This window comes from Leptosomus discolor, chromosome 14 (genome assembly GCF_034619465.1).
Source record: "Leptosomus discolor isolate bLepDis1 chromosome 14, bLepDis1.hap2, whole genome shotgun sequence".
NCBI classification, from domain to species: Eukaryota; Metazoa; Chordata; class Aves; order Leptosomiformes; family Leptosomidae; genus Leptosomus; species Leptosomus discolor.
The window spans coordinates 4573433-4594459 of NC_141404.1; the positions used below are offsets into that span (position 1 = coordinate 4573433).

The 21027-nt window shown below is 59.0% G+C and overlaps 1 protein-coding gene across 3 annotated transcripts; it reads right to left on the minus strand.

Annotated features, from left to right (window-relative positions):
- Nucleotides 1-3780: 3780 nt before the first annotated feature.
- SLC29A4 (solute carrier family 29 member 4) lies at nt 3781-7795 on the minus strand. Of its 3 annotated transcripts, none has more exons than XM_009957851.2 (10): nt 7636-7795; nt 6833-6964; nt 6599-6712; nt 6388-6516; nt 5822-5896; nt 5162-5427; nt 4936-5071; nt 4508-4695; nt 3998-4238; nt 3781-3923 (listed from the first exon to the last, which is right to left on the minus strand). In XM_009957851.2, the coding sequence occupies exons 1-10, from the start codon at nt 7793-7795 to the stop codon at nt 3781-3783; spliced, it is 1584 nt and encodes a 527-aa protein (XP_009956153.2). The 3 variants fall into 3 exon arrangements, with proteins under 3 accessions (XP_009956153.2, XP_086329261.1, XP_086329260.1); XM_086473135.1 differs by having other exon boundaries at nt 7585-7795; XM_086473134.1 differs by having other exon boundaries at nt 4936-5427.
- Nucleotides 7796-21027: the final 13232 nt, after the last annotated feature.

A 21027-nucleotide genomic window follows, 5' to 3' on the forward strand; every position in this document is an offset into this window, starting at 1 on the left:
GACGGGACAAACCTGAGGACGTGCCTGTTCAGACGACATGATTGTTTCTTTCAATGCTCATGACTTCTGTGTCACACTACAGACAGGAGAGCACGAGAGACACGAGGAGGAAGGAGAGGGCTGAAGAAAGGGGTTGGGGAAACAGTTACAGGACTTGAGGAAGATGCCGTTGCGGGGTGGTGGTGGTGCTTGAACCCCAAGGCTCTTCTGGAAGTGGCTTTAAGTAAGGTGACACTCGACCAACTTCTCTCCCTTCCTCCTTTTGGTCCAGGAAAGCACATGGGTCTCGTGATCATTTCACCAGCGGGACCCCCCGGCAGGAGGGATCCCTTTTGTGTCATTTGCCCCCATCAGTAACTTGGAAGCCGCCTGTACGTGGAAGGACACCCGCTAGCCTTCTGTGTACACTCCTCTCCGTCCTTATATTCCCTTTCCTGCTTAGTTTCGCATGACCCTTTAGGAAGGACAGGGTGAAAGAGAAAGATGAGTCTCTCTTCAGCGCCTCGTCTCGATCCTCTCAGCGCCTTTTTGCGGTTCCCTTTCCCTGGAGGCCCCCAGCCGGCAGCGTGGAGCACCAAGGAGCGGAGCTGGCCACCAGCATGGAGATGGCAGAAGAGGTCCTCCGGGCGGGGAGGAGCCAGGTGGAAGATGAACCAACATCCAGTCTGGGATGGTGCCTCCGCGCTGCCTCGAACAAACAGTCTGAACCCACTTTTACCGTCGCTCTGCGTCCCTCCTGCCCTGGAAAGGTGCTGGGGGGAGCAGGCGCATGGTGAGGGGGTGACGCTGGGCGAACAAAGTACTCACCTTGGAGCGTGCAGCGAAGGGGGACAAGGAGGTGACGGGGAGAAGCTGCTGCTCGGTGCTCGGAGCAGAGGAGACCGCAGGCCGTTGGATTTTGGCTTTACCCACCATGCCTTGCCTGAGCGGAGACGTGGAGCTGCTGGGGAGCCCTTACCCATCAGCTGAGGGCAATGGAGCTGGAGTGGGAAGCCCGGCCGTGCCAGCCTGCGGCGTTCCCACAGCCAGAGCCCCGCTGCCACCTTGGGCTCGGGGAGGGGACCGTGACGCTTGTTCCACCCGGCCGGCCCGCCGCCACCATCGCCTCCTCCCTCCCTCTGTGGAGCTGACCCGCCGTCTCGCTCCCGCTGGGCACCCGCCGGACCCGTGGCATCACCGCTGCCGCACCAGGGTCGCACTTGGCCGGAGGGGACGCCGGAGGAGAACCACGCAACGATGCAACATCCTTGCACTTAAACACAAAACCACCTCCAAGAGACGCACTGATCTTTGCAACGACCGACTCGCACTACAGATCGCTAGGACGCGGAGCGGGGCCCGGCTCGGCCGGCAGCGGCGGCCCAGGCTCCGGTGGGGAGACGCTTAAGACAAGGACAGATTGGAAACTATCCGCCCTGGTACCGGCTGCGGAGCAGAGGCTGGAGGCCGGGGCTCAGGGGAGAGGGACGCCCCTGCGAAGTTACCCCTCGTCCTTTAAACGAACCACATGGTGCTGAGCTCGTACCATCTCCACCCCGGGCCACCGGCGCCTCGGCGCGGCGGATAGTGACGGTTCTAGCCTGTACAGTTTTAATGTACCAAAAGACTCTTTAGCCCTCCTGTATTATAAGTCTTTAAATGGATTCAACTTTTTAATTATAAATATAAATATAAATATATATATATAAATATAAACTTTTTAAAACTGTGAAAAAAATTATGAAATTATAAAAAAAAAAAAAAGAAAAAAACAACGACAGAAATGAACACAGTCTGACGTTTAGAATATTATTTTTTATTTCCTGTTGGATTGTGATTGTAAATGATCTGGGAACAGGCACACCCCCCCCACGCTCAAAGTGTACTGTACTTCTAGAAGCAAATTGTGTGAGCATATTTTAAAGAGCGAGAGAGAGAGCGCGCGAGAGAGATTTTATGCTAATGTTAAATAGAAAGCACTTAAAACCCACTGCCTTCTATGGAACACAAGGATATTTCAGACAATCGAGAGGAAAGGAGAGCCAGGTTTTTGTCTTTTTTTTTTTGTTTTGTTTTGTTTATGTTTTGTTTAAAACAATTTTTTTGGCATTCTGTTTGTTGGAGAACTCCGTGTGATCTTTTTTCATAAAAAAAAAAAAAAAAAAGTAATTGAAAAAAAAGCAACCCAACGCAGCATCTTTCTTTGTCGCGCTTGTCCTGACTGCGGGGTTTTTCTCCCCTTGGTGGCAAACGATCACTTTTTGGCTCTGCCTCGTGTTTGGGGAAGGACCCAGCCCAGGCGCCGTGTGGCTCTTCGGAGAGGTCCCGTCCATCCGACAGCCCCCCTGTGGGATGGCGCTGGTGGACGGGGTGGGACCCTGGAGCAGAGTCTCTGCTCGCTGGGGCCGGTGGGGCAGGAGGTGCGAGTCCCTCCCCTGCCCCCACGCTCATGGCAGCTCCCCCCTGAGCCCCGCAGGGACCATGTGTTGAGGAGGAAACGCTGGATTTGCTCGTTTTGGTGTGACCTGTGCTTCAACCAGCTGGAGGCTTGGCGTGGCGAGACCCTCCGGTGCTGGTGGGGCTGGGTCGGTGGTGCCAAGCCTGGCGCTGGCTGCCTCCTGCTCCAGCCACCTCCAGCCCTTGGGCTCCGCTCCCCGGGGAGGTGGCACCCTCTGACTCGTGGCACAGCGAGGTGCAGCCGGGCGCAAAAAGCGGCGGCCTCTGGTGCTGGCACCTTCTCCAGATGGTTTCTGCTCCGCTCGGCCCATTCCCTCTCCTGCTTGCTGCAGGCTGGCAGGGGGTTTGATGGGACCCAGTGACAAGTCCAGCCCTGGGGCGACCCTGGAGATGGGGAGCAGCACAAGGGGCACCCCGAGACCCCACAGGACAGGCAGCAGCATCACCCTGAGTGTGTTTGCCAGCCCAGCCCATCACCAGCAGTGCCAGGGGCACAGCGAAGACATCGAATCTGACATCAGCTTCATTTATGTCCCTTGCAATAAATCCTGAAGCTCAGCAGTGGCCCATGGGTGGCATCTGCAGGGCTGTGGCCTTGAGACGCGCCCCCCCCCCCCCCCCCCCCGCCCCTGCACCATTGCTATAGGGCAGACCTGCAGCGTGGGGTGGGGGAAGGCAAGACCCCGCCTCTCTCGCAATTTGGGGAGGGACAAAAGCCAAAAGACACAACCAAAAAAAAGATGATTATTTTTTTCCAACCAGCAGAAGTGAATTGGGTCTTTCACACAGCAATTGGCGTATTTGGGGAGGGATCACGATTCCAAGCCTTTCTTGGTGAAAACCTGCGGCACCATCAAATGAAAGCCAAGACCCACCTTCCCAGAGCCACCGGGGACTGATGGAGCGTTTCCTTCCTCTCTTGATCCTCCTCTTCCTCACCAGCCCTCCATCACCCTCCTCCCCAGCGCTGGTCCTATTCCCTTTGGGATTTGGCAGTATTTTCTTCCTCCTGGCAATGGCTTAGCTCGAACAGGAGAAGACACCCCCCCGCCCCCTTGCTGCCTCCACTGGAGAGCTGCCCGTTGCTGATGGGGAGCTCCCCAAGAGCAACAGGACCGTCCCCAGGGGTGGGAGGAATGTCACCCCGAGAAGTGGCCCTTGCGCAGCGCCTGGCTGGGCAGCACGGGCCGCCCCCATGCCAACGAGATGCCAGTCCCTGTCCGCCCTAGGGCAGCTTTCTGGCTCCAGGCTCCCTCCCGCGAGGAGGGACATGGGCCAAGCGGGGCGGTGGGGACCATGGTGGGAAGCAGGTCCCATCTCGTCCCCGTCGCCCCGCCCTGGGGCTCAGTACCCCAGTGTAAAGGAGCCATTGGAGGTTTCGGTGTAGAAACAGGTACTGTGGGACGTACTGGTGAGGCTGTAGGCAAAATACGCCACAGCTGAGCCCAGCGTCAAGCCTGTCATGTAGGACACGGTCATGGTGTTCCCTGTGAGAAGGGACGTGGCGTGTCAGGGTGCTCTGGCCACCCCACGTGGGATTCCCGGGAGGGTTCAGTCCTACCTGCCAGCTCCCGCTGCTCGGGGCTCACTTTGCCGGCAGCCAGGATCATGGGGACGCTGCCGAAGTAGCCATTGGTGATGCCCATGAGGAGCGAGAAGATGCAAGGCCAGGCAGGGTGGCCAAAGGTGGGCCTCCCGTTGGGGTAGACGCACATGATGAAGAGGGGGATGAAGACCACGCGGAGGCAGGAGTAGACGAGGAGGTGGGTCCCTCTCCAATCATAGGGCAGGGCAGCCAGGATCTGCAGCGAGGGGCAGAGACCATGCTGGGTGCGGGGAGGGGGGACAAGGAGGCTGGGGAGGGCCACATGGTGCCCAAAATGGGGCAGCAAGGAAGAGATCAGATGGTGGAAAGACCAACTGCTGCAGGAGCCCAACCTTGGCCATGCCAGTGAGCAACCTCGTGCTGGTTAGCTACCCATGGGGTGGAGATGACCCTCGGTGGAGCCAAGCAGCTTTGAAAGAGGACACAAAAAAGGAGGCAGGCCCTCGCTGTTGGCCTCTCTCCTACCTTGCCCACGAAGTCGGAAAGGTTGAAGATGGCCATGATCAGGATGGGGAGCCATTCCCCCAGTGTGCAGTTGTGGATCTCCGACTCCAGCCCGGGAAAGAGGCACAGCGTGATGAAGTAGGTCATGGCGATGGAGAGCATGTAGGCCCAGATGAGCCGGGACACGACGTAGCGGTGGAGCAGCATGTCTGGCAGGGACAAGCAGCACAGCTCAGCCAAAACCTGCAGCCCTCCCTTGGCTCAGCCTGAAAGTCTTGCCTGTACCTCAAGGGCGGCTTCCAAAGGTGCAATCGCCCCATGTTTTTGGGTGCATTGAGAAAGGGATGACCCTTCCCCAAAGCCCTGGGCCACCACTCGCTCATTCTGCCCTGCAAAATGCTGCAAAACCACCCCGTTGGCATGGCTTGCTCCCTGAGGCCACCACCCACCTCTGAAGCTGGGCCAGCTCCTCTTGATTTTGGGCCGAGGGACATCGAAGCGCATGTAGGTGCCGCTGCCAGCCAGCTCAGCTTCGGGGCCCGGGCTGCCCTGGGGGGAGCTCGGCTGTCCCCGCTGTCGGTTCTCCTGGGTGTGGGGGGAGAGGGGACCCCAGTGCTGAGCTCCGGTGGTGAGAAAAAGCCCAGGGGCCAGCAAGGAAACCCACCCTTGGCTTACAAATCGGACATCCTCAGCGGTGACATCGTGGTGGACACGGTAGCCCGTCCCGCAGTCACCGGCCCCCCGGGTCTCAGGGAGACCCTTGCGGGAGCAGGTCGTGTAGTAGCGGACAAAGCGGGTGCGCTTCACCAGGAGGTGGAGGATGAAGCACGTCAGCTCCATGCCGATGGAGATGAAGAAGAAGATGACCGTGTTCTCCCTCTCGTCTGACAGAAGCAGCTTGGTGAAGATACGGCTGAGTGAGATGATGACCCCGGCGGTGCCTGGTGGCATGGGAGAGCTGTCGGCACCGGGTCCCGCTGAGCCCTGTGGCTCAGGGACCCCTGTCAGCCTCCCACTGCATGGGTGTGATGCTTCTAGGCGTGGAGGAGCTACCAGTGGTGATTTTGGGGGTGATGAAGCTGGCTCCTGGCAGACACCCCCACCCCCAGCTTGGCGTGGCAGCGCAGTGGGTCTTGCAAGTGATTTAGAAACCATTAAACACCCCGGTTTGCCGGGGAGCACCCTGGGGTGTCCCTGGTCTGCTGGCAACCTGGCTAGGCTGTTGTGGGGAGAGCGGGTGACTCACTGGGGCCCCAGGAGAAGGTGCAGGAGGGTCCCCCCCGAGCAAGCCCACGTGGTCGGACGTGGACGCGGGCGGCGGACGCGGGTACTTACTCTCGCCCGTCATCACTCCCTGCGTGTAGCGCTTGGGCAGCAGCCCCGTGTAGCCGTAGAAGCTGGATTGCTGCACTTCAGGAGAGATGTGCCGAAGGGAGAAGGAGGGATTATTGCTGCAGCCGAAACGCCGGGTAGGGGGAAGAAACCCCGGTGGGAGCCCGTGTGCCATCCGGGAGCTGCATCCTTCCTGAACAGCCACTGCAGCTCCTGAAGCCTCCTTGCCCCAACAGCAGGGGGGGAGGGGTCTTTTTGCCCTCCCTGGGTGCCCCACCACATCTTGTTCCCACCAAGAGTGGCCCCCAGGTAGAGGGGCTTGGAAAGCCACCGTGATGGCCCAGATAGCAAAGCTATGGTGGTGGCCCAGCTGGGTGGTGATGCCCCTGGCCAGTCCCGCAGTGCTTGGACCGAGGTGGAGGGGATGGAGCAGGGACGCGAGGGTCACCTTACAGCCATCAAAGCGAGAGGTTGTCCCCAGGAGACCACGGCTTTTGGGGACGGGGCTGTCTTCCCACCCCTGTCTGAAGGGCTGTGCTCGCCCCAGCGCCAGCCGCTGCCCCGCATACCTGTGCAGCCAAAGGCCACCACCCCGACAGCGACCAGGTTGATGGCGTAGGCTTGCCGGCGGGTGAAGAGCTCCAGCCAGACGTCGCAGATGCTGACGAAGAGCAGGGGCCCCAGGGCGAAGAGATAGCCTGCGGGTGGGAGATGGAGGTGGACGGTGGGATGACAGCATGGGGCCGGCATGGCTGAGGGGCGCGGGGACCCCCCACTCACCCACGGAGATCCGGGTGTGTAAGCTCAGCAGCTCCACCAACGCGTTGTTGAGGATGACAGCCACCAAGGCCACCAGGATGTAGGTGAGGCTCATGTCGAAGACGATGGAGGTCCCTGCAGAGAGGCAGGTGGTGGTGGTGGGGTGGTGGCAAGGGTCTGGCTCCTTCGGAAGCAGGGCTGAGCTCTCCCCAGGTTTGGGGTGGTTGGGAAGCACTGCAGCTGCTGGAGACCTACCTGGGTATTTATGGTGCAGGTAGTCCACATCGGTGATAAAGCTGTTGTACGGCAGGAGAAATCCCACCCCGGCCAGCAGCATGGCAAAGTAAATCCCATGGTATCGATCCTGGGGCTCGGGATCCTCAGAAACTGCCCCAAAAGGGGAAAGAAAGAGCAAAAGACATGACAGTGGCACTGCTGCACCCATGGGGTGACAAATAGTGCTTCCACATCCTTTATGGCAAATGAAGGGGGGGGGGGGGATCCCACCCACGGCAAGCAGCCCAGTAGATTTCACAAATAAACGGCTCCAGCCCTGAGAAACTCCTTCCCTAAATAAAAGCATTTCAAGGAGAGATCCAGGAGGCAGCAAAACACCCGTGTTTCGAGGCTGATGAGTTTCAGTTGCAGTCAAATAACCTGAGAGCTTTGGTAACAGCCAAAGTCAAGGTGCAGGAGGGGTTGAGGGGGGTGTGAAGGTGGACACGGCTGCTCTGGGATGTGGAGCAGGGCTGGGATAGATCCCAGGAGCAACCCTGAGCCCTGCACGGGGAAGGATGAAGCTATAGGCTGGGGGTGAGCCAGGCAGGAGAGCCAGGGCATGAATCCTCAGCTGCTTGCCAACCTGCAGAACCCACTGCCGTGGGATGCTGTGGTGACTCACATGGGTACAACAGGTCTGAAAAAAACGCATTAGGCAATTTAATGGGCTTTCAGGCCGTTTGTGGCTGTTAAACCCATCGCAGGAAGCTCCTAAATGGGTGGGAAACCAGCAGGGAACCTGGCTTCTGGCTGCAGGTCAAGCCCGTGCCTGTCCTCACCTGACTCCATGAAGGTGAGGACACCCTTGGCCTGGCTGCCCCGCTGCAGCTCGTCCTCCTCCAGCTGGTAGCTGTCGAAGCTGAAGCTCATCACCACGTTGCCCTCCGGCGTCCCCACGGGACTCAGCTCCTTGAAGCGCTCTGCTCCCACCGACCCCATCGTGGCTGACCTGGGAGGGAGAGCGGTGACACCCCTGGGGTGCGCAGGTGGGTCGTGGCTCCTGTGTTTCCCCCCCCCCCGGGGATCATCACCCCAGGTGATGCCAGGGGTCTGCAAGGGACGGATGGCGTGTGGGTGGCCCTGAGCTTTCACCATCCCCCCCGTATCGCTGTGGCTCCTGTTTTTTTGCACGTGGAAAATGCTTTCCCAGAGGGGAGCGGGGTCCCTCAACCCACTGGGCAGGAGTTTGGATTTTGGGGTGGTGAGCGGTGGTTGGGGGGGATCCACGTGAGCCACCCCTGAGGCACAGCGCTCACCCCAGCCCGGCTCAGCCCCTCGCTGGGATGCTGCCGAATGCTGCTGTGATTTCCAAAAGCGATTAGAGAAATTAATGGGTGAAAACCACTCGTAGAGGGTGGCTGGCGGGGAAGATCCCGGCTGCCTCGGGAAGCCCGTGCTCTTACACCAGTTTATGCCCTTTTTCAGCATCTCTGCTGCCTGGGGCTGGGGCAGAGCCACCGGCCTGGCCAGACACACTCCTGCAGCTTTTTCAGGGAAGAATGAGATGCAACCCGGCTTTTAAGGCGAGCATTTTGGATCTGCTTCTGCGAGGGACCATGGCACAGCAGGGAGATGCTCAGAGAGCTGCCAGAGAGACCCCCGCAGCTGCCCGAGAGGGTCCGCACCGAACGCATCCCAAAATGAGCTCCCAAAGCACCTGGCATCCTCCAGCGACCCTACTAGAGCCACCCAAAACGTGGTTCATCCCCCCGAGGCCAGGCCAGCCCAGGCCCTGGGGAGCAGCCTGGGGCAGGGGGGGGCCCGCTCTGTACTACCGGAGCCAGTCGCTAGATGCCAGCCTGCCTCCGCGCCCGCAGACCACCCAGCCAGCCGGGGGGGAGTGGGGGGGGGGGTAAAAAAATAAATAAATCTCCTCCAAGGCAGCAGGTTGAGGCAGGCGAGGGAGGAAAAATCAATGCCAGTGATTTCTCTGGTCTCCCTGCCAGACGTGGCGATTTTTCAGGAGCAGAGAGGTTTTCCTGCATCTCCCTGGCTGCCAAAAGATGGGTCTGGTCGGATGCTGGGGGGGCACTGGGGTGGGTGGCAAAAGTGGTGCCCGCAGACCCCTGCGAGCACAAGCCTAGAGCTTAAAATGCATCTGCTGGCTGCAGGGACTGGGGGCACAGAGCAGCGCTGCCAAAGCCGTGCGGAGGCCTGGAAGGGGCCAGGCTGGGGTCCCCACCCTGCACCGCGCCGGCGTGGGCCCCAAGACCCCCCCCATCCCGGAGCATCACGGGCAGAACAACCCAACGGGGCACGTTTTGGCTGGGGACACCCCTCCATCGCATCGCTCACAGAGGAGCTGGCTGCGATCCCCTCCACCGAGCATCCTCCTGTGCCTGATGCTACCCCAGGCAACAAGACCCGGTGGGAGGCATCTCCGGGATGCCGGGAAAGCCTGTTGCAGGGTTTTTCCACACCAGAGATCCCAGCTGGAGAACACACCGGCTTGGAAACACCCCGTACCTACTGTGGCCCAAACTTCTTGGGGCTGGGAGCGGAGCGGGGATGCGCTGCACAGCCACGGTGCTGGACCAGCGCTCGCTCCGAGCATCCCTGGGCCACTGTAAATTGGATTTTTCCCCTCCCTTTGGGTTCAGACCCATCTACAGGGGAGGGGGCTTGGGCCCTGCCGCCCTTCTGGACCCGAGGTGGCAGGGGAGGGGGTCCTCCATCGCAGCCAGGGGTGGGAGGTCTCACCCAGGGACAGGGAGGAGTGGGGGACCCCAGCCCCGCTGCACCCCCAGTGCTGGGGGACCCCCGGGCACCGCAGTCGTGTCCCCCCCCGTCCTCCCGCCCCATCAGGGCAGACAAATGATTTTTTTTTTTTTTTTTTTTGCTCTGGCCAAAGGGTCCTCCGACATCTTGCAAGCAGCGAAGTTGCCATAAACAGGGGGGGATTCAATAAATCCCCGTCCTCGGGCTGGAGGAGGGAGCGGGGGGGGGGGGGAGAGGGAGGAAACCCGGCCCCGGCCGCGCCCGGGGGAGGATGCTCGGGAGCCGGGGCGGGCAGGGGGCTCGGGGGGAGGCGTCTCCCCGCACCTCTCCCCCGCTCCCCGCACGCAGGCGGTCCCCCCCCGTCCCCCCCAGGTCGGCGGCGGCTCTTACCTCCCTCTTCCGCGGCCGTTCTGCGGCATCGGCGGCTTCTCCCTTCCCCGCTCAGCACCGGCGGCCGCCGGCCCCCGGCCCCGCCATACCGGAGCCTCCTCCCGCAGGCGGGGGGGGTGGGGGGTGGGGTGGGGGGGTGGGGGTTGGGGGGGGAGAGGGGGAGGCGGGGGGAGGCCGGCAGCGAGTGCGGCGGCTGCGAGCGAGGAGCAGAGGCGGCCCCGGCCCTGCCTCCCGCCCCCCCCGGTCCCGCATCCTCCCGCCTCCCCATCACTCCTCCTTCGCTCCCCGCCGGGGGCGCGGACCGGGAGCTGGGGCACCCCGATACCCCCCCCCCCTCCCCCTCCGCCCTCCGCCAGACCCGGCCGAGGGCCGGGTGAACCCCGGGGGCCGCAGGAAAGGTTTTTCCCATGCACAGAGCACGTTCGTACCCCGGTCTATAGGTACTGCCTATAGGCACTGCCTGGAGGTGCTTTAGGGGGATTTTCGGAGGCTCATGGCGAAGAGATTAACCGGGAAGAAAGTCCCGGCAGTTTCGTTTAGGACATGAGCTTTGCAGGGACAGGGTCCTTCCCACCCTGCAAGTGTTTTTGGCATAAGAGGAGTTGACAGGGTCAGCATGAGCTGTCCTGTAGCTGGATGGATGTACAGACTGGATGGGTGGATGGATGGAAGAATAGATGGATGGTCAGAAGGATGGATGGATGCATGGATGGACAGATAGATGGTCAGAAGGATGGTCAGAAGGATGGATGGATGAATGGATGGATGGATGGATGGTCAGAAGGATGGATGGATGAATAGATGGATGGTCGGAAGGATGGATGGATGAATAGATGGATGGATGGATGGATGAATCGATGGACAAATGGAAGGATGGATGGACGGACGGATGGCAGCTTTGGCTAGCAGAACACAGTGATCCCCCAGCTTTTTGGGGAAGCAAGTGGGGGGGTCTCTGCTCCCCAGCATAACCAGGGACTAGAAGCTGAGGAGGAAGGGAAGCAACAGCTTGGGGTGGTGGGGACATCTCTCCAGCAAGAGGCTGTGTGTCCCCAAGGAGGGTGCTCCAAGCAGGGACACCACAGGTGGCCCCCAGCCCTCCTGAGCTGGGTGGGCTGGCCAAGGCTGCAGGCAGCATCATGGGGATTTGATGCCATTGTTTTTTTTTCCTTGCAGAAGCAGCAAGGCATGAGGAGGGGGACATGACATACAGCAAGTTCCCCCTCCCACCGAGCTGGGTGAGAGCCCTGGGAGACCAGCCCTTACTGGGCTCTCCCCACCCAGAGTGTGGGAGCTGGCGGCAGTGGGAAGGAGGAGAGGTACCACAGCACCATCCCTGCTCAGACACCATGGCTGCAACGTGCTGGGCTGTGCATTACAATCTTCTCGCAGTCAATAAACGCTGCGCCGTATAAATCAGCACGCGGGGCTGGCGGGATGCGCTGCTGCTGCTCACGCCGGAGGAAATTAGAGACAAAACCGGCTGCGCCTCCTCAGCCACCCTTCTGCCAGGAGCAGGGCTGAGCAGAGTGTCTCCTGCAAATTCATCCCAGGAAGGAAAACAGGCCAGGTGGAAATTTCCATCTTTTCTCCTTGGCTGAAATAGCCGGAGTTTGGCTCGGAGCAAACCAGACGGCTGCGCCGAGCTCTGCCCGGAGCCAGGGGCTCAGCTTTCCCTGCTCCCCACCTTGGCTGAGCACCTGCACAGCTCAGTGCTCTGGTGCGAGGCAGGATTTCTCAGGCTGCTTGTTTCGGATGCGTTTGTTCCGCTCTGATTTGATAGTGCCGTTGTAAAAGATCTCAAAGCACCTCACTCCTCTTGGGGTATGGCCCCTTGCCCTACACCAGACCCCATCACCCCCTGGCATATACCCTGGAGATGTAAGAAAAGAGGGTGACTGTGGTGGGGGTCCCCTGGCTGTGCCTGCTGCTGGTTGGCACCCAGGCGGTGCGAGTGCTCTACAAAAAGAGCAGGACGAGCTGAACCATATGTGCGCTCGCCTTTTCGCGGCTCGCCGGCGAAGCCCGGCTGCCTCAGCGCTCGCCAGGCAGCGTTACTCACCGCCTTCTGCAGGGATTCTCCCCATGAGCTGGTTTTCCCCATCCCGAAACCCCAGGTATGGAGCTGGGTGGGCGTGGGGGTGCCCTTTAAAGTGACCAAGCTCAGGGGAGCATCTCAGCTCCCAAATGCACTGGGTGCTCTTTGAGCTGTGGGGAGATGCTGTGACCAAACACCTTGTGGCAAAGAACAAGCCCCTGACTTAGACCTTTCTGTCTAAACCCACACGACCTCTTGATCCCTGTTTCTAGGGACAACAGGGTCCCCTTTCTGCTATTTCTGCTACAGGTGCGATGGGGCCATGCTAGGTATGTGTTTGGAGGGCTATGGGGGACCACAGGGAGATGAATCCATCAGGGTGAACTCCTCTGGGTGCTTTCTCCCTCCTTTCCCCATCCCCAAGGGCAGCGTTAGACCCAAACCACCCTGTCCACCCTCCCAAAGTGCCCAAGGTACCCCCCCGGAGCACGGGCAGGCTGAGCCGCCTCTGCCTGACGGGGGCAGTCCCTTGAGCTGGGCTCTCCCGGAGTTTTGAGCTGGGCTCTTCAATTTTTCAAGCTGGCCCTGAATAATTCAGCTTTGATGTAGCTGGCTTGAGGTTGGTGAGCTCGGATGCTCCTTGGGTTTCCGCTTGACCCACTTTAACAGCCAGGAAAACCTGCCAGGCACGATGCTTCATGGGCAATGGGGCGAAGCTGGCCCCGACACCCTGGTCCCCATGGCAGGAGGGACATCCCACACACCCTCCCCACCTCCCAGGGTCTCCCCCTGTGCCCTCACATCCAACAACATGGACCACACAACATCCCTCACCCAAACCACAGCTTTTTAGAGGTATTTTTGCCTTCTCCCCTTTCCCTGCCTCTCCCCGCCATCCCACAGCTCTCGGCACGAGCGGGTGCACCCCGGCAGTTTGCTGGATTACGAGGAGGGCTTTGCTCGGCTCCGTGAACCAGCCAACACCCTGCGGCTGCCTCGCCACAGCTCCTTGCTATTCAGAGCCTCACCTCACTTGCCTGGAGCCTGCTCGATCGCTGATTAATCCCACCAGGCGGAATAAGACTCTGCTGATTCATTTGGCTGGGAGACTTCGGATTAGGACGGTCTCCAGAAAGCCCCTGTATTGCAGTTTTTTTCCTTCCCCTTCCAGTGGAGTCAGGCTTTATTAATCATTGCTGGTGCAGAGGTGAGAGAAAGGAAAGACCTTTCGGGTCTCTGCATCCCACTGCATCACCAAAAAGCTCAAGCCACGGCTTTAAACCCCTGGGGAGCGCAGGAAGCGGCTGTCCCTGCTGCCCCCATCCCTGCCGGCCCAGCCACGAGCCATCCCCTTGGTTAAGGAGACCCAAAAACCTGGCTCCTTAACCAAGCCGTGCTCACCCTACCGGGGTGCCCTGGGTGTTCCCTGCCCAATGCCACATCCCCGCCGCACCAGCCGGGATGGGTGACGCTGTACATGTGATTGCTGAGCAGGGGGGGGGACACCAGGCAAAGGGATGAAACATCTGAGCCCCCCTCCCCTTCAAACGCTCTGTGCTCCCAAGAGCTCTGCGCATCCGTCTCTTCTGCTTCATGGGAAGGCGAGGCTGTTCCTGAGCCTGCAAGCCCCTCTTGGAACATCTCCTTTAAATAGCACCGCAGCCTTCACAGCCTTCCTTCCCCGGGGTCTGCTCCCAGCGCTGGCCCAGCGCGCCGTGCCGGCACCAGGAGCATCCTCGGCAGCGCCGGCTTTGCACGGAGACGGCGGAGATTAACCAGGGATGTTGTCTCTTGGCCGGAGTCACACTTGGGGGATTATCAGGGCCTGAGAGAAGCGGGGAGTAGCCAGGGAATTTGTTCAGTGCAAGTGGAGGGGTTTGTCGCAATCCGATTGCAGGCGAACAGAAATCCCCAGTGCTGGCGGGAGCTCGGCACTGGAGGCCACAGGGATTAACTGGGTTTTCCCCAAGCTTTGCAACAGGGCTGGGGTGGGAGGAGGAGTCGCTCTAAGCTCAAAGCACCGGGTTTAAATGCTCGAGGGAGACGCAAGGGCTGAGCTGAGCATCAGCTTTGGGGCACCCAGCCCTCCTCCCAAGGCCAAGGACCAACTTCTTCCACGCGGATGCTCCGATCCTCCGCCAAGGGGTTACTCTGTGCATCCCTCCAGCCCCCAAATCAGCTAAACCAGCCTGGGAGAGCTGGAGAAACCCAGAGAGGATACCCACAGCCTTTGTATTTCGCACAACCCCCCCTCCCCGCCACCCCCAGCTTCTTTGTTGGAAAAGATTTGCATCCATCACTAATTAATCCAAGATGAGCTGCTAATTCAGCTCCTTGATTGCAACTTTGCATAATTGCTGCACGCACAGGCAGAGCTGCAGGATGGGATAAAAAAAGGAGACAATCAGTGACAGGCGTAGAGGAAACAACGGCCGGGAAGGGGCGGTTGGGCTCTCTCCCACTCACCGGCCTATTTAAAGACCCAGGTTGAGAGAAGAGGTTTTTCTCTGGCAGGAGAAAATGGTGGCAGCCACCCTCCGATGGAGATTTTCCCCCATGCCGGGCTCACGAAGGGCCTCGCCAGCAGCCACAAAGCCTTGAGCCACTCTTGGCGATGGGGAAACCGTGAGTTACAGGCAATACAGCCCCTTTGGCTGTTCCCAGCGTGCTACCACATGCTGCCCTCCTGCCCGTGCTTCCCTTTTTCCAGTGTCCAAGCGGCTGTCTGTAGGTTTCAGAGTGAACGCCCCACCAAGGTGAGCAGGGCAGATGCATCCTCCAGAGCCAGTCCTCCAGGCTTCTCCCCCACCCACCAGGTACATTAGACCCCTGTGGCCACGAAGGCTGTTAACCCCTCCCCAAAACAAGACCCGGAGGGCAGCAAGCCGGGCCCACCGGCAAGGCGCTACCTCCTTGGAAAGCAACCCAGTGGCGCCAGGGCGGCCGGGCAGCGATGCCCAACACCGTGGTGATGGGCAGAGCCACCGGCTGAGCTGACCTAAACCTGCGGGGCCAAAATGAGCGGGGGAAAAAAATCTGCTTTTCTTGCCAGCGATGCGCAAAGCCGTTCCCACGTGGGTGGGCACCCAGGGGCGCCGCACCTTGCGCCGCACGGGTGGGTGATGTGCAAGAACATTGATGCTGATATCGGCCTGTGGGTTATTTTGCCACATTCTTCTTCCTCCTCCGCTCGCATCCCGCCCACTGATACTTCCCCCAACAGTTGAACACCTCCACGCACCCCCCCGCACCCCAAAAGCTGAGCGACAGGGCAGCAAACAGCAGCAGACAGGTCAGCCCCGCACTCCCTATTCACGTTTTGCCCCGCCAAAGAAAAGAGCTACTTTCAGCTCTAGCCTTTTCTCTAGAAAAATGCAGCTCCCAGCCCAGGAGGCCCCTTCCCTGGCCCCATAGCAAGGGCTGAAAGGGGGCTCGGGCAGCCAGGCTGGCCCCACCGCCCCTCTTAATCAGCCGGGGCATGCATGAAGCCTAATGCTGTCGCGAAGATTTCGGCACTATTGACACACACGGCGCATTAAACGCCTTACGGGGGATTTGCATAAGCTTGGGGAGGGAGGAAGAGCGCCGAGAAAAGTGTCGACAATGGGAAAGTAAATGCATTAAAGTGCTTAGGGTAAAAAAAAAAAAAATCTGATAAAGGAATAAACCAGTTAAGGGAATATATTACTCTTAGCTCAGTTATTCAAATCCTGCCTTATAGGAAATCCTCTTAAAGCGATCACCTGATTGTGTGTTAAATTCCTAATTGAATAATAAAAGAATTATGTATTTCTTCCCTAAAGGCACGAAGATGGAGGTTCGCTTGGGGGGAGAAGCTGGTGGCAGAGGAGACGCAGGGAGAGGGGTCCTGGGGCAGGAGCAGCACCACCCATGAGGGATGCGATGGGAGATGTGGGGGCCAAGGGAGGGCGCTGGGAGGGATGCCTGGGGAAGGGGCAGGCTGCAGCGCCGAGAGCCTTTGAGGAGAGCAGAGGGAAGCTTTGCTGGGATGGGTTGAGGAGTGATGGGGCCCAGGGGGAGGAGAAGGACCCGATGGAACTCCAGGGCTCCTCCAGCCCTGGTTGGGGCAACAGCGTGGGGCTCACAAGGGATGAAAACACACCAAACGTGACTCCCGCCCCGGAGCTGCGGGGAGCAACTGCAGCCACCCAGGATTCGGGCAAATGGGACTTTGGGGGTGTGTGTGTGTGTGTGTGTGTGTGTGTTGCAGCAGCCCCTGAAGCTGCTGAGGAGCAAAAGGGGGGACCCATGTCCGGCTCTAGGGTAACCCCACTGCTGACACAGGTCCTGCAGCAGAGGCATGGCCCCCCCTACCAGCTTGCCCCCCAGTTTTCCCAGCCGGGGCTAAGGGTGATGCCTGCACAGCTTCTCCTGCCTGATGCTGCCCTTCCCCCTGCCTCCACGCTATAAATAAGATGCAAAAAAAAAAAACCACAAACACAAACCCAAAAAGTTACAAAAGCACATCACCTGGCACTCAAGAGGTGAGAGAGAACAGTGGGACTGCGATGCACCAAACCCACAGCCTGGAAGGGGGGCGGGGGGGGGGGGCAAACAAAAGAGCTAAAAATAACCCTGGGAGCCGCTTTCTTCCCGGAGATCATTTTTCTACCAGGCTGTTTCATTTCATAAACAGGATTATTTATTTATTTCTCCCTCTCTTTACTCCACTTTTTTTTTTTCGTTCCACGCCACCACTTTACCCATCCCCACGTCTCTTTTAAAAGCAAGTTAAAAAAATAAAACAACCAACAACACCCAAAACGAAGGAAAAAAAAACCAAACCCCAACCCGCTTGATTGCTCCAGCAAAAGCTTGCATCGCTCCAGCTCTTTATAGGTAATTGAATATCCCAGAGTGCATCTGCTAATGCAAACTCCAATATAAATAAGCGGCAGCGGTGAGCTCGGGGAGGGCAGAGACAGCAGCTGAGAAAACAAAGCGAGCAGCGCCCAGCAAACCCCGGCCAAGCTCGGGGCTGCCAGAGGCTTTTTATTAGACAGAATTTGATTGCCAGGGCCACGCTGAGGTCTCACTCCTGAGCGAGCACAGGAGCTGGCAGCAAGCAGGGAGACGGGGTCTGCAGGGAGAGGTTATTGAGTTATCCTCGCCGCAGAGCCCTTCCTAGAGCCAAGCTTGTGCGTGGCAGCGGGGTGCCAAGGCCCTTGAGTCCCTGTCCTCTCGCTCAGCCCAGCAGGTCCCCCCACAGCTGGGGGTTTTTGCACCATTTGCAGCTTCAGCAGTGCCCGTACCTCCTTGCTTCTGCATCCTCCAGCAGCAGCCGGGGAAATCAGGGCTGACAGGAGCAGTTTGTTTCAGCCTGCCGAGGCCATCTTTCCGTGCGCACATTGTTTTGTTTCCAAATAGACTTTTAATAAGTCATTTCAGATGGTAAAAAAGAAATAGCTACGTCCTAACCTCTTGAAATGTAAATTGCCTTTCACCCTGGGAGAGATGAAATGCTGTTTCCTATCCGAAACGTTAAAAAGGAGCGAGATAAGGTCTCCCGGCTCTGCCTCCGTGCTTTCATTTTCAAAATCGTTTTCGGGTGAGGAGAGAAGAGATGTTCTCTACGATTTCATCGTGCTCGGTGCCCATACAGAGCAAGCACAGGGTGCTGAAGGGCTGGGGGGGCCCCAGGAGGCACCTGTACCCCGACAGTACCTAGGGAGGGGTCACAGCACGGGGTTTGGATCTCCCTACAAACCAGACCTGCTCCAGACAACAGCAGAGGTTGGGGGGCCAGGTGGAGCCCGGAGCTTTGCCCCCTCCTGCCAGGACTCGATTTTTGGGCCCGACTTCAAAAGCTGCAGAACAATTTGTTCAGGAAAACAGGGCAGAGTAGTGGTACAGTCGGTGGCTTAAAGACACAGCTAAAACCACAACAGCTCTGCTACAGCCTGGCCCCACCACAGTCCCCCCAGCCCAGCACGGCCACAGATAAGCTCCTTCTCCAGCCTCCCAGCAGCTTTCCCACGCAGGAGGCTTGTGGCATGCCCATAACAGCAGCCAAGAGCCCTCTGTCTCCCCAAGCAGCTTTGGCTCAGCGGCTGGGTGAGGGCAAACACAGACATTTATTTTTTATTCTATCTTGTTCTGCTCTGAGTCACGGAGCAGCAGTGCAGAGAAGGGGCCCCGAGCAGGTACTGAAGGTGCTGCAGAGCTCTGCTGCACAATAGGGCAGAGGGATGCTCCGGAAAGGAATAAGGGAAGGAACACGGATGCACTGGGGAGTAAAGGTTGGGATGGTGCCAGGGAAGGAGCAGGGATGCTCTGTGAGGTGGGCAGGAAAAGGCTGGGATGCTGCCGGAGAAGGTGCAGGGATGCTCTGGAGACAGAAGGCTGGGATGCTCCTGGGGAAGGGAGAAAAGGACAGGGATGCTGCCGGGGCAGAAGGCTGGGATGCTGCCGGGAAGGAAAAGGACAGGGATGCCCCCGGGCCAGAAGGCTGGGATGCTGCCGGGAAGGAGGAAAAGGACAGGGATGCTCCCGGGCCAGAAGGCTGGGATGCTGCCGGGAAGGAGGAAAAGGACAGGGATGCTCCCGGGCCAGAAGGCTGGGATGCTGCCGGGAAGGAGGAAAAGGACAGGGATGCTCCCGGGCCAGAAGGCTGGGATGCTGCCGGGAAGGAGCAGGGATGCTCCCGGGCCAGAAGGCTGGGATGCTGCCGGGAAGGAGCAGGGCCACCCGCATCACCATCTAGTGGCTGCGCGGCAGCAGAGCGCGGCCCCCCCGGCCCCCCCCAGCCCCCTCGCCTTCACCAGCAGGAGGCTCAGGCTCCGAGAGCCCAGCCCAGATAAAAATATCAGCCCTGATGCGGAGCTGCCGAGGAAGCGGCTGGTGAAGCGCCAGGAAGGGTTTTGCAAGCCCTGCTCGCCTGCCCCGAGCAGGCAGGAGGGGAAGGCAGCGACAAGGGAGATGCTGAGCGGGTACACGCCCCGCTGGCACCCAAAGGGGACAGGCTGGAGCCAGGGCCTGGACAAGGTGGATCTATTGGCTTGTGTCACAGCCCCCCCTGGGACCTGTGCAAATAAAGCCCCCCCTCTCCCAGGGCCTTCCTTGTCCCTGCAAAATAGCATCCAGAACATCAAAATACTGTCAAAATGCTCTAGCTTATTTTATGGATTTACCTGGACCAAATGATCTCCCAATCCTTTATTACAACCTGTAGCTTAATAGAACTCACTGCTAAAAAAAAATAACCAAACCCTAACAAGGTGCTGGAAGAGGAGGCACCAGTTTTCCTCAACTCCAGCAGCCTGGGCAGCAAGCCCTCGTTAGCTCCCCTTGCACCATTAATTAGCTGAAGTCTCTGACAAGGGCCTGGCCAAGACTCATCGGGGCCAGGTTAGATGTGGGACGTGCTCGGGGATGGGTGAGCGTTCAGCCAGGAGCGGGGGCTGCAGAAGGACAAGCTGCTCCCAAAGCAGGGCAGGATCAGAGCGGCGCCGGTGCTCGCCTCTGCCTGGTGCTCCCCCAGCACCTGCTTTCTACCCGCTTGCCCTAAAACCCAGTGCTGCTGCAGTTTGTTGGGAACCAGCAAGGCTGAGGGGGGTGCGAGCCCGCCAGAGCCGTTCTGCCCCGCACCTCCGCTCCCGGCGGCGGCCACGGCCCATGAAGTCGGGCTGTTTACACCTCAGTTGTGATCTTGCTCCGAGTTATTTCATCTTGGGACTCGAGTCTGGCGTAGCAAAGGGTCTCCGTGCCTGACCGCTCGGTAGACCAGCGCAGCACAGCTAAACCCAAGAGCCTGCTCGCCACCAAGGGAAAGCACGCGGGGAAGGAACACAGGCACGGATCCAGGTCTACCCTTGTAATAAGATAAATAATTGGAGATGAGATTTCTCAGTCCCTTCCCAGGGAATTCACGCTTAACGGGCCAGACTCGCTAACAGCAGACAGACGTGACACTGCCAAGCTGAACGCAACCACGGCTGCCTAGCTCAGGGCTGGGCTTGACCCGTTACTTACAATTTTTCGCAAGCTCATGGGAGAACATTCTGCTTTGCTCTCCTAGGGCAGGAGCAGAGGGGCGGCTGGACTTCCCGAAACATCAGCAGGTCTCGATGCCCACATCCATCCGGGCTGCTGGGGACAGAGGAGCTGTTGGCATCGCCACCGCGGCTGGAAATTGCTGCCACTTACTGAACCCACCGGCAGCTCCCGAGATCTTCAGTTTGCTCCAGGCAGGAGATGGGAAACATCACAAGCAGCTGAACGGACAGTTTAGAAACACCCACCTGAGCCAAGGCAGCCCGTTTTGCCTGGAGCAAGTAGACGGCCACAAACAGCAGCGACAGGGCAGCATTGCCCTCCAGAGCCAGATCGGGAGAGGAGACGCCTGCAGCTTCACCGCTGAGGCCCCGCTATGAAACAGTCACGCAGGAGGACGAGGAGAGTCCCATCACCGCACGCCCCACCACCGCCAGCAGGAGCAGAAAAGGCTTTTTCTCTTCTCACCCATCCTGACCAAAGTGGTTGTGGCGGCTTTGCAAGAGGAAGGATACTCAGGGAAGGAGGAGACGCCTCCTCGCCCACCCGCAGGGGCTCACTCCTGATCTTCCTCCTGGGCTCGAAGGCGAGGAGCCACAAGCCTGGTGTGACAGCACAGCGGGCCCGCTGCGTGTCTGAAAGCGCTGCTTCAGCTGCAACCCACGGAAGAAAGAATAAAGGAAATTTCTAAACTCACCTGAGGAGCAGGAGAAAGACGCACGAGCACAAGTCCCGAGAAGAGCTTTAAGAACAAGAGGGAAAGTCACATTTGCCAGCAAAATGTGCCAGGAGAAACTCAGCTTGTCCTTTCCCAGTCCCTGCAAAACGCAAGCTGACAGTGGCTTTCGAGAGAGCGGCTACAAAGCACAGCTGGGACCCAGGGCTTCTTCCTGCTGGCGTTTGGTTTGGGCCACAGAGTACAGAACACACGTAGCGTCACCCTGATCTTATCCGGCCCCATCTCCAAGCAGCAAACAAAAGGAAGGAGACACAGAATACTTATCACAACACA

Bases quoted from the DNA above. Each gene is read 5' to 3' on its own strand.
- SLC29A4 (XM_086473134.1), bottom strand. From the start codon at position 7,795: ATGGGGTCGGTGGGAGCAGAGCGCTTCAAGGAGCTGAGTCCCGTGGGG. The intron at 5,428-5,821 runs GTAAGTACCCGC...CCATGCCACCAG, and splicing joins GGGAGTGATGACGGGCGAGA to GCACCGCCGGGGTCATCATC. The intron at 3,924-3,997 runs GTAGGACTGAAC...CCCTTCTCACAG, and splicing joins CGAGCAGCGGGAGCTGGCAG to GGAACACCATGACCGTGTCC.